The 20,504-nt window shown below is 41.7% G+C and overlaps 1 protein-coding gene across 1 annotated transcript in view; it reads left to right on the forward strand.

Annotated features, from left to right (window-relative positions):
- NDUFA12 (NADH:ubiquinone oxidoreductase subunit A12) overlaps positions 1 to 20,504 on the forward strand; it is a 27,489-nt gene continuing 6,985 nt past the window's right edge. Inside the window, exons 1-3 of the mRNA XM_040234392.1 lie at positions 1 to 175; positions 975 to 1,057; positions 5,732 to 5,819. Coding sequence (XP_040090326.1) covers positions 90 to 175; positions 975 to 1,057; positions 5,732 to 5,819 — 257 coding nt within the window. The 5' untranslated portion in view covers positions 1 to 89. The remainder of the gene's footprint in view (positions 176 to 974; positions 1,058 to 5,731; positions 5,820 to 20,504) is intronic.

Below are 20,504 nucleotides of genomic sequence, written 5' to 3' on the forward strand. Positions count from 1 at the left end.
TTTCTGTCGTCGGCTCCCTGCCGCTGAGTGGCTGGTTCCGCCGGTGGGTTTTCCGCGGCGCGCCAGAGAGGCGGGGCCTGCAGGACAAGATGGAGTTGCTGCAGGTCCTGAAGCGTGGGCTGCAGCAGGTCAGCGGCCACGGTGGCCTCCGCGGCTATCTACGAGTTTTTTTCAGGTAGGCAGCCAGCCATGCTCTTGGCTTCTGGGACTGGACTTACCCTGGCTGGTTTCTTGGAAAGGGGTTCGGGCTTGGGTCACCTTGGAGAGTCCGCAACTCTTCTCAAGGACAACCGGCCAAGTCAGCCTGGCTTCCGCCGGGCGGAAGTGTGTCCCGGGGTCTCCGGAGACGGGATCAAAGCCGGCTGTAGAGACAGAGCTGAGACATATGGGATGCACCCCTGCTCTGCTTCCTGGAGAGTAATGAGCCTGCCAAAAGCTCACACTGTGTGACCTTGGGAAACTTTGGGGGTTTTTTCCCTCCTTCCCTGGCCTTCCCTTTCCTTCCGTGTACTATAAGGAGTTAAAACGAAGTGATTACAATTTCCCCGACTAGTCCTTCAGCTCGGTGAATTGGACTAGCAGCATCGTCCGGGGAAACGGAGCTGAAGACCTAGAGCCTAATGAAAGAGCCAGGTGTTCAAATCATTTTAAGATGAAACACTTTAATTTCCAGGTTTCCTGAAGTTTATTGCTAACTTCAGTGCCTCAGACCTAGGGATAATAGATTTTTAAAAGTAGTCTTGTAATTTGAAGGTATTGGGTCTATATATTTAGTGTATTTAAAGCACATCAGTTGGCTCAGTTTCTCTTCTCTTGTGCTGGAAGTATACAATCGGTGACCATATCCAGCATCTTTTCGTTTTTCTCCTTGGCACAGCTGCCTCTGTTTGTGAAAGTTAATACTCTCTCTTTTACCTGTGTGTTATAAATAAAGAATCTTTCCAAAATGTCTGTTTTCTTTTGGACATTCCCAGGGCAAATGATGTGAGGGTTGGCACATTAGTGGGAGAAGACAAATATGGAAATAAATACTATGAAGACAACAAGCAGTTTTTTGGTAAGTGCAGTATTTTGGGGTATAAGTAATGGGAGTGAGATTGGGATTTGATTTTACTTTGTTTTCCATAATGTATTTTTACAGGGTACTTGTAAAAGGATGAAGAACTCAGTAGAACAAAGAAAAAGTTAATCTGCAGGAAAAGAAAATTAAGTCACCAACAAAGGCATGAAAAGATGCTCATTCTTATTTTTTATTAAAAGAATACATGATTTTTTATTTTTCAATTTTTATTGAAATATAGTTGATTTACAGTGTTTCAGGTGTACAGCAAAGGGATTCATGTATAGGTGTATAAATACACATATTCTTTTTTTACATTCTCTTCCATTATAGGTTATTACAACGTATTAAGTATAGTTCCCTGTGCTATATAGTAGGTCCTTTTTGGTTATCTATTTTATGTATAGTAGTGTGTATATTTAAAATCTAAATTCCTAATTTATCCCTCTCATCCTCACTTGTAAGTACAAAAATGCAGCTCAAAAAACAGCGTTATCTTTTTTCACCTGTTGAATTTTGAAGCATTTGCCAATCTGATAAGTACTTAGTGGGGAAATGCCGTAAGAGTATATACATTAGGACTTCCCTGGTGGTCTAGAGGCTGGGACTGCATGCTCCCAGTGCAGGGGGCCCAAGTTCAATCCCTGGTCAGGGAACTAGATCCCACATGCCCTAACTAAGAGTTTACATGCCAAAGCTAGAGATCCTGCATGCCACAAGGAAGACTGAAGATCGCACGTGCCACAGCTGAGACCTGGTGTAGCCAGATAAATAAATATATATATCTATTTTAAAGTATATATGTTAGTACAGTCCTTTTGGAGGACAGTCAGTAAATTTTCTTAAAATTTACATTACACATTATCTCTTGTCCCAGCAATTCAACTTCTAGGAATCCACCTTAAATATTCTTACAAACCAAAAACAACCATAGCAGCATTGTTTTACTAGTAAATTCTAAAAGCAACATTAATTTTCCATCAATTGGATACTGATGAATTGCATTTTTTATAATACTTTGTTGTTATTAAGAATGATATAAACCAGTACATTTTATATAGAAAGATGTCAAAGATGTTTGTAACACAAGAAACTCCAGATGCAGAACAATTTGTTGCCTCATAGAAAGAAAATTAAGCTTTTTGTGTTCATATTCCAAATGCTGGAAGGAAATACAAGAAACTTAGAAGTATTATCAGATGGTAAGGTTTCAACATTTTGTTCCTCCATGTTAAAACTTTGTAACTCTGAAGTTTACTTAACATCTCTCAGCCCCAGCTTCCTCATGTTATAAAGTAGCATCATAATAATAATATTTGCCTCATAAACTTGTATAAAAAATAGATAAAAAGTGAATGGGAGGAGCTTATCCAAATGTAGCATTTATCAGCCTCAACAAGATTAACACTGTGGGTCAGATACTTCTCTGTTGTGAGGGGCTGGTCTGTGCATTATGGAATGCTTAGCATCCTGGCATCGACCCACCAAGTGCCAGAAACACTTTCCTTCTGCAGTTGTGACAACCAAAAATGTCTCCAGACTTTGCCAAATGTCCCCTGGGGGACAAAGTTGTCCCCTGTTGAGAACCACTGGCCTATTGGTTGGGCTGTAAGTGCTCGAAAAATACTATTACTACTGTTGCTATTACTATTACCTTCTTGAAGTGTTGGGAATTTTGTGCATTTGTTACTTTTATAATAAAAAAATTATCTTTTGATTGAGATTAAAAGTATCAGAGAGGGAATAATTAGTCTTTTTCCAGGGGAAAAACTAATAAGGTGAAATATAATGGCCTTGAGTGCCATATGCTTTCTAAACACATATAACATACATTATCTACTTTAATATTTAACATATACTGGAGGTAAGCACTTTAATCCTCCCCTCCCTCATTTTACAGAAGAAACTTGGTCATGGACCTTAATAATATTTTTAGGAATATATAAATCATGTATTCATGTGTGATTGCATTGGATGCAAGTTGGTCTACAAGGGATAAACAGCAATATCTTAACATTCTGTAACCATAATTTTGTAATATTTAGGCAAATCATAGTTCTAGGCCTGCAAATGATTTTAAGAGATTATCAAAAAGCTGTTTTTTTTTTAATAGAGAAAAAAACTGAGGCCCAAGAAAATGTCTTATCCAGAAGGAACTTTACAGCTAGGTAGTAGCAGAGCCCCAGGCCAAAATTCTTTCTATTCATCGCTTTGTTACAAACTAGTATAATATTAAACTTCTTTCATTTTTTCCCCTTTTCTTCTCTCCATTTTTTCCTCACATTGAAATATCTTTCAGTTCAATTCAGTTCAGTTCAGTTCAGTCACTCAGTCGTGTCCGACTCTTTGCGACCCCGTGAATCGCAGCACGCCAGGCCTCCCTGTCCATTACCAGCTCCCACTCAAACTCACGTCCATCTAGTCGGTGATGCCATCTAACCATCTCATCCTCTGTCGTCCCCTTCTCCTGCCCCCAATCCCTCCCAGCATCAGAGTCTTTTCTAATGAGTCAACTCTTCGCATGAGGTGGCCAAAGTATTGGAGTTTCAGCTTTAGCATCATTCCTTCCAAAGAACACCCAGGTCTGATCTCCTTTAGAATGGACTGGTTGGATCTCCTTGCAGTCCAAGGGACTCTCAAGAGTCCTCTCCAACACCACAGTTCAAAAGCATCAATTCTTTGGCGCTCAGCTTTCCTCATAGTCCAACTCTCACATCCATACATGACCACTGGAAAAACCATAGCCTTGACTAGATGGACCTTTGTTGGCAAAGTAATGTCTCTGCTTTTGAATATGCTATCTAGGTTGGTCATAACTTTCCTTCCAAGGAGTTAGCATCTTTTAATTTTATGGCTGCAGTCACCATCTGCAGTGATTTTTGGAGCCCCCAAAAATAAAGTTTGACACTGTTTCCGCTGTTTCCCCATCTATTCACCATGAAGTGATGGGACCAGATGCCATGATCTTAGTTTTCTGAATGTTGAGCTTTAAGCCAACTTTACTTTTGCTAATTTAAAAAATGATATATTTTGTTGTAAAACATTGAAACTTAGTGTATGAAGTGAAAAAGGAAAGCTTCCTTGTCTCATAGTTTTACCCCATTTTAATAGTATAATATATATATTTCAAGAGTCCTTGGTACATGTGTAAACATTCATTTTTTAAAATTATGCATGTTGTTTGTAAACTGAAATACTTTTACTTAAAAATCATGAGTCATTTTTCCCATAGTAAGTTGAAGGTATCTACAGCATTCTCTGTTTGAACGCTTGTTTTCTGTTTTCTTATTTTACAGATTTTCACACCATTCTTTTTAATAGCAACACTGTATTCCACTGTATGGAAGAACGATTATTTTCTTGAATAGTTCACTATTGGTAGACACACATTGCCTTCAACTTTTTGCTGTTAGAGACAATGCTGTGGTGAACTTGATTGTAACAATGTCCACATTCACTTGTTTATTCTAAGAGTAAATTCCTGTAAGTGGAATTGCTGAGTCTGAGTATGCACATTTAAAATTTTGATAAGTATAGATTATGAAATTGTTAAAGCCCAACTCTATCATGGCATCATTTTGCTTATTGGCTTAAAATTCATTACAGGGATGAATTCAGTATTCCCTTTGTGGGGGTGAGGGCAGTGAGGAAGAGATGAGAGAAATCAGTGTTTATTATGCACTTATGTGCTTGATACTAAACTAGGTGTGTGTGTGTGTGTGACATTTAATTTTCATAACAACGTTAAGATGTGGGTATAATCATCTACTTTTAATAGATTAAAAAACTGAGGCTCATAACTTGCCTAACAGCCTCTGATAATAAATAACAGTCTTATATAGCACAGGGAACTCTACTTAACACTCTGTAATGGCTTATATGGGAAAAGAATCTTAAAAGAGTCGAGATATATATATATATAAAACAGATTCACTTCGCTCTACACCTGAAACACATCATTGTAAATCAACTATACCCCAGTAAAAAGTAAAAGAAAAAAATGACAGTGTTCATTAAAATACAGGCCTTTGCCTAACAATTTTGTAAATTGTGGTTGGGCTCTCAGCTGTTTCATAGAAATTTGTTAAAACATGCAGCCATACTATTTTGATAACATGAGCTGTTATACTTACCTAACCATCATATATAATGTTTGCTTATTATATAATAACCACCAATTTCCTAAAGAATCTCTGATGGTTATTTAAAAATATTTATATGGAAACCTGTAGCTCAAGTGTGGTTGCTGTGAATGCATTTCTCTTGCCCCGGTTTCAGGAGGAGCACTTTTCTCTCCTGAATACCCAGAATGACTGGGAACATATTCCCCTTCCCTCTCTGATACCTGCTTGGCAGGGGACCTGGGGGAGAAGCAAGGGTTCTGCACTGTGGAAAAGGCCTGATCTCCACCCACAGAGTGAGTTCATTGCCCTAGAGGGGTTTTCCTGAGGTGGCCTCTAGGTTTTTAATAAACCTTGCCATGTACTTCTGGAGTTTACCTTCAGTAGTAACCCGGGTCTCTATAGTTCTCTAACTTTTCTCTTACATAAGAGCATATAAAAGTCTTCTTAATAAAAAGATTACTTTGATACTATGCAATTACACTGTTTTAGAAAGCTGGTCTTTATCTCCTCACCTCTCTCTAAACTACACGTTGATTTTTCCATCCAGGCCGACACCGATGGGTTATATATACTACTGAAATGAATGGCAAAAACACATTCTGGGATGTGGATGGAAGCATGGTGCCCCCTGAATGGTAAGCTGCATCAGCATTTTATTTAAGTTGGCAGTGTTACACAAATATTTGTCTAATTTATATTCCTAAGTTAATCACTGGTGTTCTGAAAGCATTGGTCCCAATTGTGATGGCCATGTGACTAGTTATCCTAGAACTTAGTAGCTTAAAACAACAATAAGTATTTATCTTGGAGTTTTTTGGGGTCAGTAGTTCAGACAAGACAGAGCAGGGATGGCTTATCTCTGCTCCAGGATGTCCGAGGCTTCAAGGAGAAGACTCAGAGGGCTGATGCTGGAATCATCTTGTTACTGATTATATCCCATAGACCCTGATTGAGATTGAATCAGCACAAGCTTTATCACAGGCCAAAGAGTGGAGAAGCAAGAACTATGTTCACAGATCAACTTCTTGCCTAGGTGGCAATAGTTTTTGTTCAGCTGCTTAGTCGTGTCTGACTCTTTGCGACCCCATGGACTGCAGCATGCCAGGCTTTGCGTCCTTTACTCTCTCCCCAAACTCTCGCTCAAACTACGTCTGTTGAGTTGATGATCCCATCCAACCATCTCATCCACTGTTGCCCCCTTCTCCTGCCCTCAGTCTTTCCCAGCATCAGGATCTTTTCCAGTAAGTTGGCTCTTTGCATCAGGTGGCCAAAGGATTGGAGCTTCAGCTTCAGCATCAGTCTTTCCAATGAATATTCAGGATTGATTTCCTTCAGGATTGATTGGTTTGATCCCCTTGCAATCCAGGGGACTCTCGAGAGTTTTCTCCAGCACCACAGTTAAAAAGCATCAGTTCTTCAGTGCTCATTCTTCTCTATGGTCCACCTCACACATCCGTGTATGACTACTGGAGAAACCATAGCTTTGACTAGATGGACCTTTGTCAGAAAAGTGATGTCTCTGCTATTTAGTATGCTGTCTAGGTTCGTCATAGCTTCTCTTCCAGGGAGCAAGTGTCTTTTAATTTCATGGCTGCAGTCACCATCTGCAGTGATTTTGGAGCCCAAGAAAATTGTCACTGTTCCCATTGTTTCACCATCTATTTGCCAGGAAGTAATGGGATCGGATGCCATGATTTTAGTTTTTGAATGTTGAGTTTTAAGCCAGCTTTTTCAGTCTCTTCTTTTCACCTTCATCAAGAGGCACTTTAGATCCTTTTTGCTTCCTGCCATTAGGGTGGCATCATCTTCATATCTGAGGTTATTGATATTTCTCCCGGCAATCTTGATTCCAGCTTGTGTTTCTTCCAGTCCAGTGTTTCTCATGATGTACTCTTCATAGAAGTTAAATAAGCAGGGTGACAATATACAGCCTTGACAGACTCCTTTTCAATTTTGAACCAGTCCGTTGTTCTATGTCCCGTTCTAACTGTTGCTTCTTGACCCGCATACAGATTTTTCAAGAGGAGGCGGGTCAGGTGGTCTGGTATTCCTATCTCTTTAAGAATTTTCCACAGTTTATTGTGATCCACATAGTCGAAGGCTTTAGAATAGTCAGTGGAATAGAAGTAGGTGTTTTGGGGGAATTCCCTTGCTTTTTTCTATGATCCAGTAGATGTTGGCAATTTGATCTCTGGTTCACCTGCCTTTTCTAAATCCAGCTTGTATGTCTGGAAGTTCTTGATTCACATACTGTTGAAGCCTAGCTTGAAGGATTTTGAGCATTACTTTGCTAGCGTGTGAAATGAATGCAGTTGTGCAGCAGTTTGAACATTCTTTGGCATTGCACTTCTTTGAGATTGGAATGAAAACTGACCTTTTCAAAAAGAAAAGTACTGAGTCTGCTTTCCTTTGGCCAAGGCAGTTAGAAAATTCTGTTCATGTTTAACAGGAGAGGTGTAGACAGACTATCTCTTGATGGAGAGGTGTCACCAATCATATTATATGTTGAGTTACATAAAGCGTGGCTGTCTTTGAGTCCTGTGGCCACTGCTGACTTTTCCAAATTTGCTGACATGTTACTGAGTGCAGCATTTTCACAGCATCATCTTTTAGGAGTTGAGATAGCTCAGCTGGAATTTCATCACCTCTATTGCCTTTCTTCGTCATAATGCCTCCTAAGACCCCATGCCTCTCCAGGAGGCTCTCAAACATAGGCAGGTCTGGCTCAGTCTCAGACTGTGGCTCAGTCTGTGCTCCTTTCCCTGGGGTCCTGATGCACACAAGGTTTTTTTTTGTGTTTTCTCCAAGCATCTTGGGCTGGTATGAGGTTTGATTTTGAACTCGATTGCACCCCTCGTACCATCTTGTTGCAGCTTCTCCTTTGCCCTTGGATGTGGGGGTATCTTTTTTTGGTGGGTTCCTATTGATTGTTCAGCAGTCAGTTGCAATTTTGGTGTTCTCGCAAGAGGAGATGAACACGTCTTTCTCCTCCTCCATCTTACTCAAATCAGTGGCAAGAGGGATTTTATTTTAAAAAGTAAAGACAAAGGGAGGAGGAGTGAGGCTCATGATGGGGGGGCGTATGCATTAGTCTGCCAGGAAAGGTAGGGCTCCCCCCATCCTCAGGGAGTGGGGTGCCACTCCCCTTTTATCCTTTTTTTGTTATTAACGTCTGGTCATCACTGTTGGTAGGGGTGCCATTTAATATGCTAATATCATAGAAATCAATGTATGAGACGACTCAGGGTTATTATAGTTGGAGGTCAGATTCACTGGTTGGTCTCATCTGGTTCCATCTGAGTTTCTGCTTGTAGCTTCCTTTCTTATCTCTGGACCCTTTAACTTAAAAATTTATGTTCACTTTTACTAAACGTGTGGGTGGAGGTAGTGGCTTGTTTGGCTGGTTTTAAGCAAGGACAACCTGGCCGAAGGTAGGGGTTGGAGGGTTTGAGCAAAGACCTGGAGCAGCTCTGACAACAGTCTGGAGGTATGTTCTCTCTCCATCTGGCAATTGATGCTGGCTTTTAGTGGGAGGCATGGCTGAGTGTTGGGTTGGAATACCCTCAGGTAGCCTGAGCCTCTTCAGGCAAATGCTCTGAGAGGGAGCGCCAGGCAGAAGCCATATTATCTGAGTTAGTGTTGGAATCATCCAGTACTGAGTCTGCTTTCCCTTGGCCGAGGCAGTTAGAAAACTCTGTTCATGTTTAACTGGAGAGGTGTAGACAGACTATCTCTTGATGGAGAGGTGTCACCAGTCATATTATATGTTGAGTTACATAAAGCGTGGCTGTCTTTGAGGAAAAACGGGGCTGTAGTATCACTTAGCCGTAGTGAAGAAAAAGGCTGAAAGCGCTCTGGCTCTGATCTTATTCAGCAGTTCAACTTAAAGCACATTCCTTAACCTCTCTGGAGCTTGGATTTCTCATCTGTTAAATGAGATTCCCTCAAATTCCTTAGGTCTCTAAAAACTATGATTTTTTAATATATCTATTTTTTAATGCAATTTCAAATCCTTGAATTACCAAACTTTTAATAAAAATAGTTCAAAAAAAGTATTTATTTCATAGATTGCTGGTTGATATACTCTAGAGATCCTTTCTAGGAGATCCTGGTCTAGAAAATTTTACAAAAAAAACACCACACCTGAAAATAAAGTATCAGGTTAATTGTGATCTTTTAGTTGAACTTGATCATCAGAAACAGTTTGGGGCTCCACTGAGTAGAAACTGAGATAATCTCATAGTATTCACTTTCATTCTAAAGGCTCAAGTAGGAATTTAGGCACTGGGTGGCTGAAGTGCCAGGGGTTCTGGGCGTTACAGTGAGCTGAATGCACGCGCTCCATCAGTGAGGGCAGCGTGCTGCTCCCTCCTCAGCTCCACCAGGTGGGGATCCAGCCGTGGGTTTCCAGATACAGTTTTTCAAGAGAAAGTGAAATTCTGCATTTCTGTATGAGATTTGTTTTCTGTCTGTTTGTTTTTGAATGTTTATTTTAAAGATGTTTGTCAGTTTAAATATAGCACTGTCCAATAGAACTTCCCGTGATGATGGAAACATTCTATAACTGTGCATTTCAGTGGGGCTTCCCTGGTGGCTCAGTGAGTGATAAAGACTCCACCTGCCTGCGCAAGAGACGCAAGTTTGATCCCTGGGTTGGGAAGATCCGCTGGAGAAGGGCATGGACACCCACTCCAGTGTTCTTGCTTGGGAAATCCCATGGACAGAGGAGCCTGGCAGGCTACAGTCCATAGGGACACAAAGAGTCCAACACGACTTAGCAACTGAACTACAACAAAACCACCAGCCACATGTAGCCCAGAGCGCCTTGAAATATGGCTAATGTGACTAAGGGAGTGAACTAATCTAATATTTTATTTAAATTGAACAGTCTATTTGACTAGACAGAGTAGTTTTTTTGTTTTTTTAAATATTATGTGAGCTAGGGAAAATACGTTTATAAGGTTTCACGTACATACAGTTTTCAACTTGTGGTCCACTGCTTGGACTCCTTAGGAGCATTTACTCCTGTCAGTGATGTAGTTTGAAGACTACGGTATTGGAGTGTGTCTTTAATAAAACTCATTGGCTCTTAACATGAGAAAGCAGCACTGATGTTATTTGAGGCTGGATTTTGGTGCTCTTTTTAATGGGAAATAATAATCTGTGGTCTCTTAAAATGTGATTAGCTGTAATTTTAGGTCTGGAGCTATCTGCCTTCTCTGAAGAGGCATTCTGTATGTCAGGGGCACTATTTGAGACCACGATCTCAAAGTGGAGTGTTGGCTTTAGGTGACGAGGTATCCTGCAGTTTTCATTTATTTGGTTGATTGTTTTGGGGAGGGGTTGGTCCTGAGAGTGTGTAGAAGGTCTGTGGGCTGTTGTTCAGATGGATGGCCATCTCCTTTAGAGTACCTATCTAGATTAGGGGTTGGGGGAGGGAATTGATTTAAGTTATACGGGATGAAACACATCTTAAACCATTAAACAGTTAAAAATCTGAAATGATAAGTACTGTTCAGCCAAGCCAGTCCTTTATATGTAAGATCTGAGATCACATAAAAAAGAAGCTGAAAGCTGTAGAAGATAACATCACCTGCTAGGGTGCTGCCTGAGGGCAATTGAGGATACAAAGCTGGGTTTCTTTGTGGAGTGGAGCCCCCTAAGTTCTGAGCATCTTTGATGACCCTTGTTTATAAAGGAAGCTTAAAGGCTTGTGATGAGTCTTCATTGGAGAAAGTGGTTTGGATTAGCTCAGCTGTTTGTTTCTCAGAAACCCCTTTTCTGAGTGAGTGCAATACATTGTAGAACGCTAATCTTACCTTTGATTTGACCCATGAATAAATCTGAAGTTGGGTTGATTTTTCTTTCATTAGAGAGCCAGGTATTACGTATAGAGTAACGAACTACAGTCTTTCATCTTGATTCATTCAAATACCTATGGTGGAAAAAACAAAAAACCTATGGCGTACCTAACGGGTGCCAAGAATAATTGTGGGCTCTGAGGATACAACAAGTGAGTAAAACAAAGCCCTTGCTCTCATGAGAGGAAGCAGAAAAACAAGCATGTTATGTATTTTAGGAAACAGTAAATGCAAGGGAGCTGATATTCATAAAGAGTGAGGACCTTCTCTCGTGGGGCAGGTGGCTGTTTGATACAGGGGTTAGGGAAGGCTTCTTGAAGAAGTGACAGTTGAAAAGGGGAGGGGATTGAGGTGGGGGAGGAATGAAGAGTTCCAGACAGCAGCAACCACAGGTGCAAAGCCCCGTTGTATCTGAGATGTATTGCTTGTATTCAGAAGAACAGCAAAGTGGCCAGTTGGGCTGGAATGGAATGAGTGAGGGGAAGATGTCAGGAGACTAGCTAGCTAGGGCCTCCAGTAGCTACATCTACATGCGGATCTTGTAAGTCATGGGTAAATCCTTTGGCTGTTTTTTTTTAAGTTCTTAGAAAGTCACTGGAAGGTAAGATAAAGAGTGTGATCTGTTTTACAGGTTTTAAATTTTATTTCTTTCTTTAGTTTTAGCTGGGAGGGGTCTTTGCTGTGCGTGGGCTTCTCATTCAGTGGCTTCTTGTGTTGCGGAGCACAGGCTCTCGGGCACGCGGGCTTGCAGGCTGTAGAGCATGAGCTCAGTAGTTGTGGCACACAGGCTTGGCTGCTCCGTGGCATGTGGGATCTTCCTGGACCAGGGATCGAAACAGTGTCCCCTGCACTGGCAGGCAGATTCTTATCCACTGCGCCACTAGGGAAGTCCTGTTTTACAATTTTTTAAAAATTGGGAACAATCCCAAATTTTCTGAAAAGTTCCAAGTACTTGAATCATTTCAAAGTAAGTTTCCAAAACGATGTCCTATTATGACAGAATTAACTTCAGTATATAACTCCTACAAACAAGTACATTCTCCTACATAGATGGCTACGATGTAACATCAAAGGCAGGAAATTCAGTGATACACCACTGCTGTGTAATGGTCAGACCCCGTTTCAGGCTTCATCAGTGTTCCCAACAGTGTCCTTTATAGCGAGAGGGTCTGGGCAGGCCTTTCAGGAAGACCTCATTTCTCTCTAGTCTCTTGCACACTGGGTTGGTTCATCAGTTTCCCTTGATTTTTGTGACCTTAACACCAGATTGCAGGCCAGTTGTGTTGTCGGGTGCCCCTCGGTGTGTTTCCTCGTAACTCGATGCGAGCTGTGCGTCTGTGGCAGGAATGTCACGGAAGCAATGTCAGGTTCTTGCTGCATTTTATTAAATGGCTTCTGATTTCCCCAGATTTCTGCATTCTAAAGTTACTCGTTTTCCCTTTACAATTAGCATTTTGTGGGGAGAAACTTTGAAGTTATATAACTATCCAGTTACTCAAGAAACTTCCATTTATTTATAGCAGTGTGAACTGTTGTTTTAATCAGTGGGTTATAGTCTGTTAATGGGCTTCCCAGGTGGCACCAGTGGTAAGGAACCTGCCTGCCCACGCAGGAGACATAAGAGATACAGGTTCCGTCCCTGCGTCGGGAAGGTCCCCTGGAGGCGGGCACGGCAACTGCTCCAGGATTCTTGCCTGGAGAATCCCCGTGGGCAGAGGGGGCTTTGTCCACAGTGTGGGCTGCAGTTCATAGTGTTGCAAAGAGTCAGATACAACTGAAGCAATGCAGCAGCAGCATAATCTGTTAATATAATTTGTTCTTTTATTGCTCAGATTGAACAAATTTGACCAGTAGGAGTCCATTCAGTCAGCATTTGTGGTCCTTTTAAAACATCTCCAGCATTCTTGGAGCGCATTCTTTCTGACAATACTTTTTCCAGGTTCATCTTATGTTTTCCCCACCCCACCCATGAAAACAGCCATTTCTTTGAGGAGCCCTGTGTTTGTTTTGTTTTCTTGCTATTTTTCAGTATAGTATTTAGAAAGTATAATAATATCTAAGTGCAAGGTATGCTCACTGCTGTTGGGACATCACTGCTCCCAGGCCTTCTCAGTGGACAAGCTTAGTTGGCTCTAACAATTGTGTGTATGTGTGTACATCTATATCTCTTTTTTAGTAATGCCACTGAATCCAGTCCAACACCTCAGGTTATATTCTAGATTTTCTCTTTCCATATTTTGTTTCTTCTTCTTTTTTTAAATAGAGTTACTTATTTGATGAATTCCACTCTGTGTATTGAAGTTCTCATTGCTTCCTTCCCACTCCCCACCTCTGAATGCCCTTCTTACCCCCCTTTGCTTCCAGCACCCCACATCAGCTTGGCAACTCCCCTTACCTCCCCATGTGGATGCCTTCTTGTCCCCGTGCGGGCTTTGCCACCTTACTAGTCTGTTGCCACACTCCTCCTCTCCACCCATTGTGCCAAGCAGACAGATGCTTACTTTGCTTAGCCCCAACTAATGGCTCTTGGGGGCTTTCCTGGTGGTACAGAGGTAAAGAATCTGCCTGCCAGTGCAGGACCCGCAGTAGACGCGGGTTCATTCCCTGGGTCAGGAAGATCCCCTGGAGGAGGAAACAGCAACCCATCCCAGTATTCTTGCCAGGGTTATCCCAGAGGATGGACAGAGGAGCCTGGTGGGCTGTATACTCCCTGGGGCCACAAAGTCAGGCACGGCTGAGCACGCACACACCGTTGTCTACGCCTGTGTAACAGATTTTTCAAATTTAGTTTAAAACAATAAACATTATCTTACAGTTTCTGTGGGTAGGAGTTTTGAGTGCAGCTTAGCTGGATGTCTCTGGCTTAGAATCTCTCACAAGGCTACACAGAAGACACCGTGTGTTTGCTGTTGTTGTTAGTTGCTCAGTCGTGTCCAACCATTTGTGACCCATGGACTGCAGCACGCCAGGCTTCCCTGTCCTTCACCCTCTCCCAGAGTTTGCTCAGACTCATGTCCATTGAGTCAGTGACATACCACCCATCTCATCCTCTGTTGTCCCCTTCTCCTCCTGCCTTCAATCTTTCCCAACATCAGGGTCATTTCTAATGAGTCAGCATCGGGTGGCCAAAGTATTGGAATTTCAGTATCAGTCCTTCCAATGAATATTCAGGGTTGATTTTCTTTAGGATGGACTGGTTGGATCTCCTTTCAGTCCAAGGGACTCTCAAGAGTCTCCTCCAATACCACAGTTGGAAAGCATCAATTCTTTGTCACTTGGCTTTCTTTATGGTCCAACTCTGACATCCATACATGACTACTGGAAAAACCATAGCTTTGACTATATGGACCTTTGTCGACAAAGTAATGTCTCTACTTTTTAATATGCTATCTAGGTTTGTCATAGCTTTTCTTCCAAGGAGCAAGCGTCTTTTAATTTCATGGCTGCAGTCACCGTCCACAGTGATTTTGGAGCCCAAGAAGATAAAGTCTGTTACTGTTTCCATTGTTTCCCCATCTCTTTGCCATGTGAGGCTGCAGTCATATTGAGGTTTACATTTGGAAGGATCCACTGTCAAACTCACTCACGTGGCTGTGGACAGACCTTAGAACAGTCGTGTGGGCCTCCCCTCAAGACTACCTCATGATGCGGCAGCTGGTTTTCCCAGTTACAATCAGGAGCAAATGAAAGGGAGCACCATAGTTGGAAGCCGCAGTCCTTTTAAACCTAATCTCAGAAGTGACACCCCACACTGATGCTGTATTCTGTTGTTTAGAGTTGAGTCCGTCGGGCTAGCCCACACTCAAGGAGAGGTGTGTCCACCAGGAGGATGTGGTCATTGGAGGTCATCTTAGAGGCTGCCCACCAGAGTCGCCTTTTGAAGTAAGATGGACTAAACTGGATTTGCTGATAGATTGGATTTTGAGAGAAAAGGGTAACTTCAAGATTTTGGCCTGAACTACTAGTGGTATATTATCTGGGAAGAGGAGGAGCAGGCAGGATGGGAGAAGCAGAATTGGAAGGCGTAATCAAGAGTTCCATCTGAGTTGTCTGTTAGACAGCCAAGTGAGTGTGGTGGGTAGATAGTTGAAAACATTAGTCCGGAGGTCAGAATAGAGGTTGGTGCTGGAGACAGGACTTCAAGTGTGATTTTACCTAGTATAGTATGCAGTTTTTATAAATTATGGGTAAAAGGGTTGAGAGACTCTGATCTTCAGTTAAATATCTAGCTATGTTACCCTGGAAACCAGGTTAGATTGTATCAGTCATTGCTGGATAAAACTGATCCTTGATTGGCAAACTGCATCTAGATTGAGAGGACTTACAAATGCCTGATGAGTTAGCTATGTTTGGGCTGCCCTGTCTTGTTGCTCTTAGAACCGGTATGTCCCTGCTGGGTATCCGTGCCTGTGTAGTTGTTAGCAGAGATGTTAGCTTTTGTGGACATGAAGCTTTAAAGTCAGGGCAGCTCCTGCACCTGCTTTGGGTGGTTCTCATCTCCCTTGAGCCTGTGCTGTGTCATCGAGAGAGTCAGAGATGGATGTCTGGGTGAGCCGTGTCCCCTGGACGAACTACTGCAAAGACTCCTGGTGGGAGGAACACCTGATGTGTCCCTGTGTTCCTCAGGCCGTGGTTCCTGTGCTCGGCCCTTCTGAGTTCTCAGGGGCCCTCTGTGGCCTCTGACAGTCTCTGAGTCTGTTGAGTAGTTACATAGTCTCACCTGGGGAAAGATTTCTCTTCAGAGGCACACTTTCAGTGTTTTTTGGTAGAACCAGGGCATATTTTTAATGAACTTGTGGCTCACTTAATGCTCCCCATCTTTGTGGTAACATGAGAAATTGTGTGGGAAAATGAGTTCATTTTGTCAGTCTTGTCTCAAAGCTTTCATTTTCTTTGAATGTGTCAGCAGTCGGTAAGCTCTAACAGTAGATAAACAAAAGGTATCCATGGTGGTGCAAACATCTTGGAGGGGCAGTGGAGCCACTCGAACCTTGAAAATTAAAGAAAAAAATTATTGCCTAGAGCCCAGCACAGCACCCAGCTTACAAACAGTTCATGCCGGTGAGTGAATATTTATTGAGTACCCCACTATGTTTCAGGTACTCATGGGTTTGTACATTTATACAGATGAAAATATATAAGAGCCTGTCCTGGAGTTTATAGTCACTTAATTAGTACTGGCTAGTAGACTAATACTGTATTGTAACTTACTATCTGTTATTTTTCTTTGTTACAGTACCTTCCTTTTCTTATCTGTTTTATTCATTAAAAGTGAAAGTGAAGTCGCTCAGTCTGACTCTTTGAGACCCCATGGACAGTAGCCTACCAGGCTCCCCAGTCCGTCCATGGGATTTTCCAGGCAAGAGTACTGGAGTGGGTTGCCATTTCCTTCTCCCAGGGGATCTTTCCAACCCAGGGATCAAACCGGGGTCTCCCTCATTGTAGGCAGATGCTTTTACTGTCTGAGCCACCAGGGAAGTCCTTGATTCATTTATGGGGTCAATGATTAGATTTTAATTTCTCCTTTAACCTGACTGAATAGAATACTCAAAGTCTTTATTTCAGTGGATTACAAATACTGTCTTATACTATTTTGGAGTACCCTTAATTTTATCTTTAAGTTAGCTAATTGCCACCATCTATACAATAATGCACAATAATATTTATTTTCTTTTTTATGGTAGTAAACCAATTAAATAATCAGTATCTACTTGAAACTTGACGTGATAAAATGTTGTTGAATACCAATGGAAAGAAAATTGGGGCAGTTTTTTTGCATAATAGAATAAAATTTCTGTTTTCATTTACATCAGGAGAAACAAAGTTTTGTTTGTGTGTGGTTTGGAATATTTGAACTCTGAAATCCTTTGAGCCAAGTTAAAAAAGAAAAAAACCATGGCTTGCCTGGATTTTTCTTTACTGTGGATATACTTTTTTCCCACTTGGTGGCACTTTCTGTACATTTTAAAGTAACATGTCCTTCCTTCTTCCATGTAGTACACTGGTCTCTCCTCCTCATATATTAATTTTTCTTATTAAAATTAATGGTTAAATTACTCAAGTAATACATAAGTACTTTTTAAAAGAAATTATAGCTTATGTTCAGAAGTTTTCGCTTTTTTTTTTTTTTTACAGAAAATGATTTGTCCTTGAAGATTTTTTTAGGGCCGTGGTGATATTGACAGTGGTTTTCCTCTTGTAGGGTTAATTTATTTAGGATACCTAACACAGTCTATAGGGTTGCAAAGAGTCGGACACGACTGAAGCAACTTAACATACACGCAGCAGCATTTTAGTCAGCTTTCTTTTTTCACTTGACAGAAGACGTTCTAGAAGCCTTTGTAGAGAAGTGAGGTAGCAGGTGGGGAGGATTACCTGGAGGTGATTACTTGGGGTTTGAGAGACTGGGGGGTGGTGGTACCTGTCATTAGGATGGGAAGACTAGGAGAAGGGTAGCCTGTGAGGGTGGAGGGTAGGAATCAGAAGCCTCCTTTTTGGATGTAGGAAATCCAAGTGAACAATTATGTTAAGTAAACAGCAGGATAGATGAATCTGTAGCTTAGGACAGAGGTCAAGCCAGTAAAGAATAAGTAGTTACTAGCAAAGTAAGGATGGAGAAGGCAATGGCAACCCACTCCAGTGTTCTTGCCTGCGGAGTCCCGGGAACAGGGAAGCCTAGTGGGGTCGCACAGAGTCGGACACGACTGAAGCGACTTAGCAGCAGCAGCAGCAAAGTAAGGCGGAGAAAGCAATGGCACCCCACTCCAGTATTCTTGCCTGGAAAATCCCATGGACGGAGGAGCCTGGAAGGCTGCAGTCCATGGGGTCGCTAAGAGTTAGCCATGACTGAGCGACTTCCCTTTCACTTTTCACTTCCATGCGTTGAAGAAAGAAATGGCAACCCACTCCGGTGTTCTTGCCTTGAGAATCCCAGGGACTGGTTAGCCTGGTGGGCTGCCGTCTGTGGGGTCGCACAGAGTCGGACATGACTGAAGCGACTTAGCAGCAGCAGCAGCAAAGTAAGGAAGACAAGAGAGATTAGCATTTCAACAATCATAGGAAGTCTAACTGTGTTGATTTTTGCTGAGAGGTTAAGTAATATAAGGACAGAGAAGTGTCCACGTGCATTTGGCAGTATGAACTTCATTGAATCTAAATGGAATCTGTTCTTGAAAAATATGTGGAGAGATCAGAAAAATTTTTAAAAATCTGTTGGGTGGGCAGGGATAATCCACATACACCCCTAAGAGGCAACCACTGTCAGCATTTGCCATATTTCCTTTAGTTTTTTAAAATAAATGTTTATGTTAGTTGTGTTCCTAATCATTCAGTTTTACTGTTTTTTTTTTCAGTCTATAATATAAGCAATTTTCCTTGTTATTAAAAAGAATCCTTATAATCATGATTGTAAAAATGTACAGTTGTTATAGAAAAGTTGGAAAATCCATAGAAGGACAAACAAAAATAAACTAATTCCTTAGCCAAGAAATAAGCACTGTTAAGATTTTGTTCACTGATTGAACAGATACCAGTTTGTTGGCTTTTGAGTAGAGAAGGAATGTTTTCAAAGGACCACAGTGTGGAGAGCAGGCTGTAGTTTATTGGTCGCGTCTTCTTTAAAAGATTTGTGACTATAAATATTAATAATTGTGTATAGGTAAATGTGTGTATACAAATATTTGTTATATACAATATTTTGTTTCTCTTCCCCCTCCCCTCACTTAATATAGCACAGACGTTTTCACTTAATATGCTGCTTGTCAGTTTGAGTGTTTTAGTATAGAGGGGCTTTGAATATAGACAGGACTAATGGCAATTTGGGTTTAAAATGAATATTCTATTAACTATAGCTGCAAACTTTAAAATGTAGTTGCTCTTAAGCTTTGAGGATTTGTTTATGAATAGGATAGCAAGATTAGTAACTTGAATATTTGTGCATAAAAATAAAAAACAATTATATTCTCTTGTTCTTTGATGAATGGTTAATAAACTCTAATGGAAAGAATTACATTCTCCTAAGGAGTTAGCTCTGGAGAAGGAAATGGCAACCCACTCCATTGTTCTTGCCTGGAGAATCCCAGGGACCAGGGAGCCTGGTGGGCTGCCGTCTATGGGGTCGCACAGAGTCGGACACAACTGAAGCAATTTAGCAGCAGCAGCAAGGAGTTATCTCCACTTGCAATGTTAGTTAATTACATCCCTTTAAGCATTTTAGGGCACATTTATAAATGTAATATATTTGATTTTTTTAAATATTTTCAGATGTCCAGTGTAGGTAGGTTAATGAACCTATCAAGCAAAATGTTCCTAAGCCCTTAAATGACTCTTGTTTATTCAAGCCAAAAATTTAAGGGTCCTTTTAAACTCTTTCTCTAGTAACCATTCTATCAGCATGTTCCTTCTGCTTTATTTTCTGAATATATCCCATGCCTAATCACTACATCTGTGGCTGTTACCCCAGTCCAAAACACAGTAATGTCTCGCCTGGACTTCTGCAACCACTTAACTGGTTGGCTTACATTCTTACAATATACCAGTATTCCCAACATACTGAGTGATCTAGTGTGTGTGTGTGTGTGTGTGTGTGGACACACGCACGTGCAGTTGCTCAGTCTTGTCTGACTCTTTGTGACCTTATGGACTATGTAGCCAGCCAGGCTTCTCTGTCCATGGAATTTTCCAGGCAAGAATACTGGAGTGCATTGCCATTTCCTACTCCAGGGCATATTCCTGACCCAGGGATCAAACCTGTGTCTTGGCATGTCCTGCATTGGCAGGCAGATTATTTACCAATGTGCCACCTGGGAAGATGGTTAAGTGATTAGAGTGGTTATTTTGAAATGTTAACTCAGATTATATCAGTACTCTGCTCAGAACTCTCCATTGGCTTTCCATTATGATGGGAATTAAAATTCCAACTCCTTACTTGGTCTGCAGGGCTTCCTTGATAGCTCAGTTGGTAAAGAATCAACCGGCAATGCAGAAGACCCTGGTTCGATTCCTGGGTTGGGAAGATCCACTGGAGAAGGGATAGGCTACCCACTCCAGTATTCTTGGGCTTCCTTTGTGGCTCAGCTGGTAAAGAATCCACCCGCAATGCGAGAAACCTGGGTTCGATCCTGGGTTGGGAAGATCCCGTGGAGAAGGGAAAGCTACCCATCCCAGTATTCTGGCCCAGAGAATTCCAGGCACTGTATAGTCCCTGGGGTCGCAAAGAGTCGGACACGACTGAGCGACTTTCACTTCACTCAGTTTGCAAGGCCATATGCCATCCTGGCCCTTCCAGATCTGTGTGCCCTGCCCAGTTCACCACCCTGCTGACTCTTGACTTAGTGGCCATGTTGGCCTTCTGGCTTTCCCTCACAGAGTGACAACACTCCTACCTCAGTTACTTTGCACACTCCTACCTCAGTTACTTTGCACACTCCTACCTCACTTACTTTGCACACTCCTACCTCA

Source organism: Oryx dammah, unplaced genomic scaffold (genome assembly GCF_014754425.2).
Source record: "Oryx dammah isolate SB20612 unplaced genomic scaffold, SCBI_Odam_1.1 HiC_scaffold_29, whole genome shotgun sequence".
Classification (NCBI taxonomy): Eukaryota; Metazoa; Chordata; class Mammalia; order Artiodactyla; family Bovidae; genus Oryx; species Oryx dammah.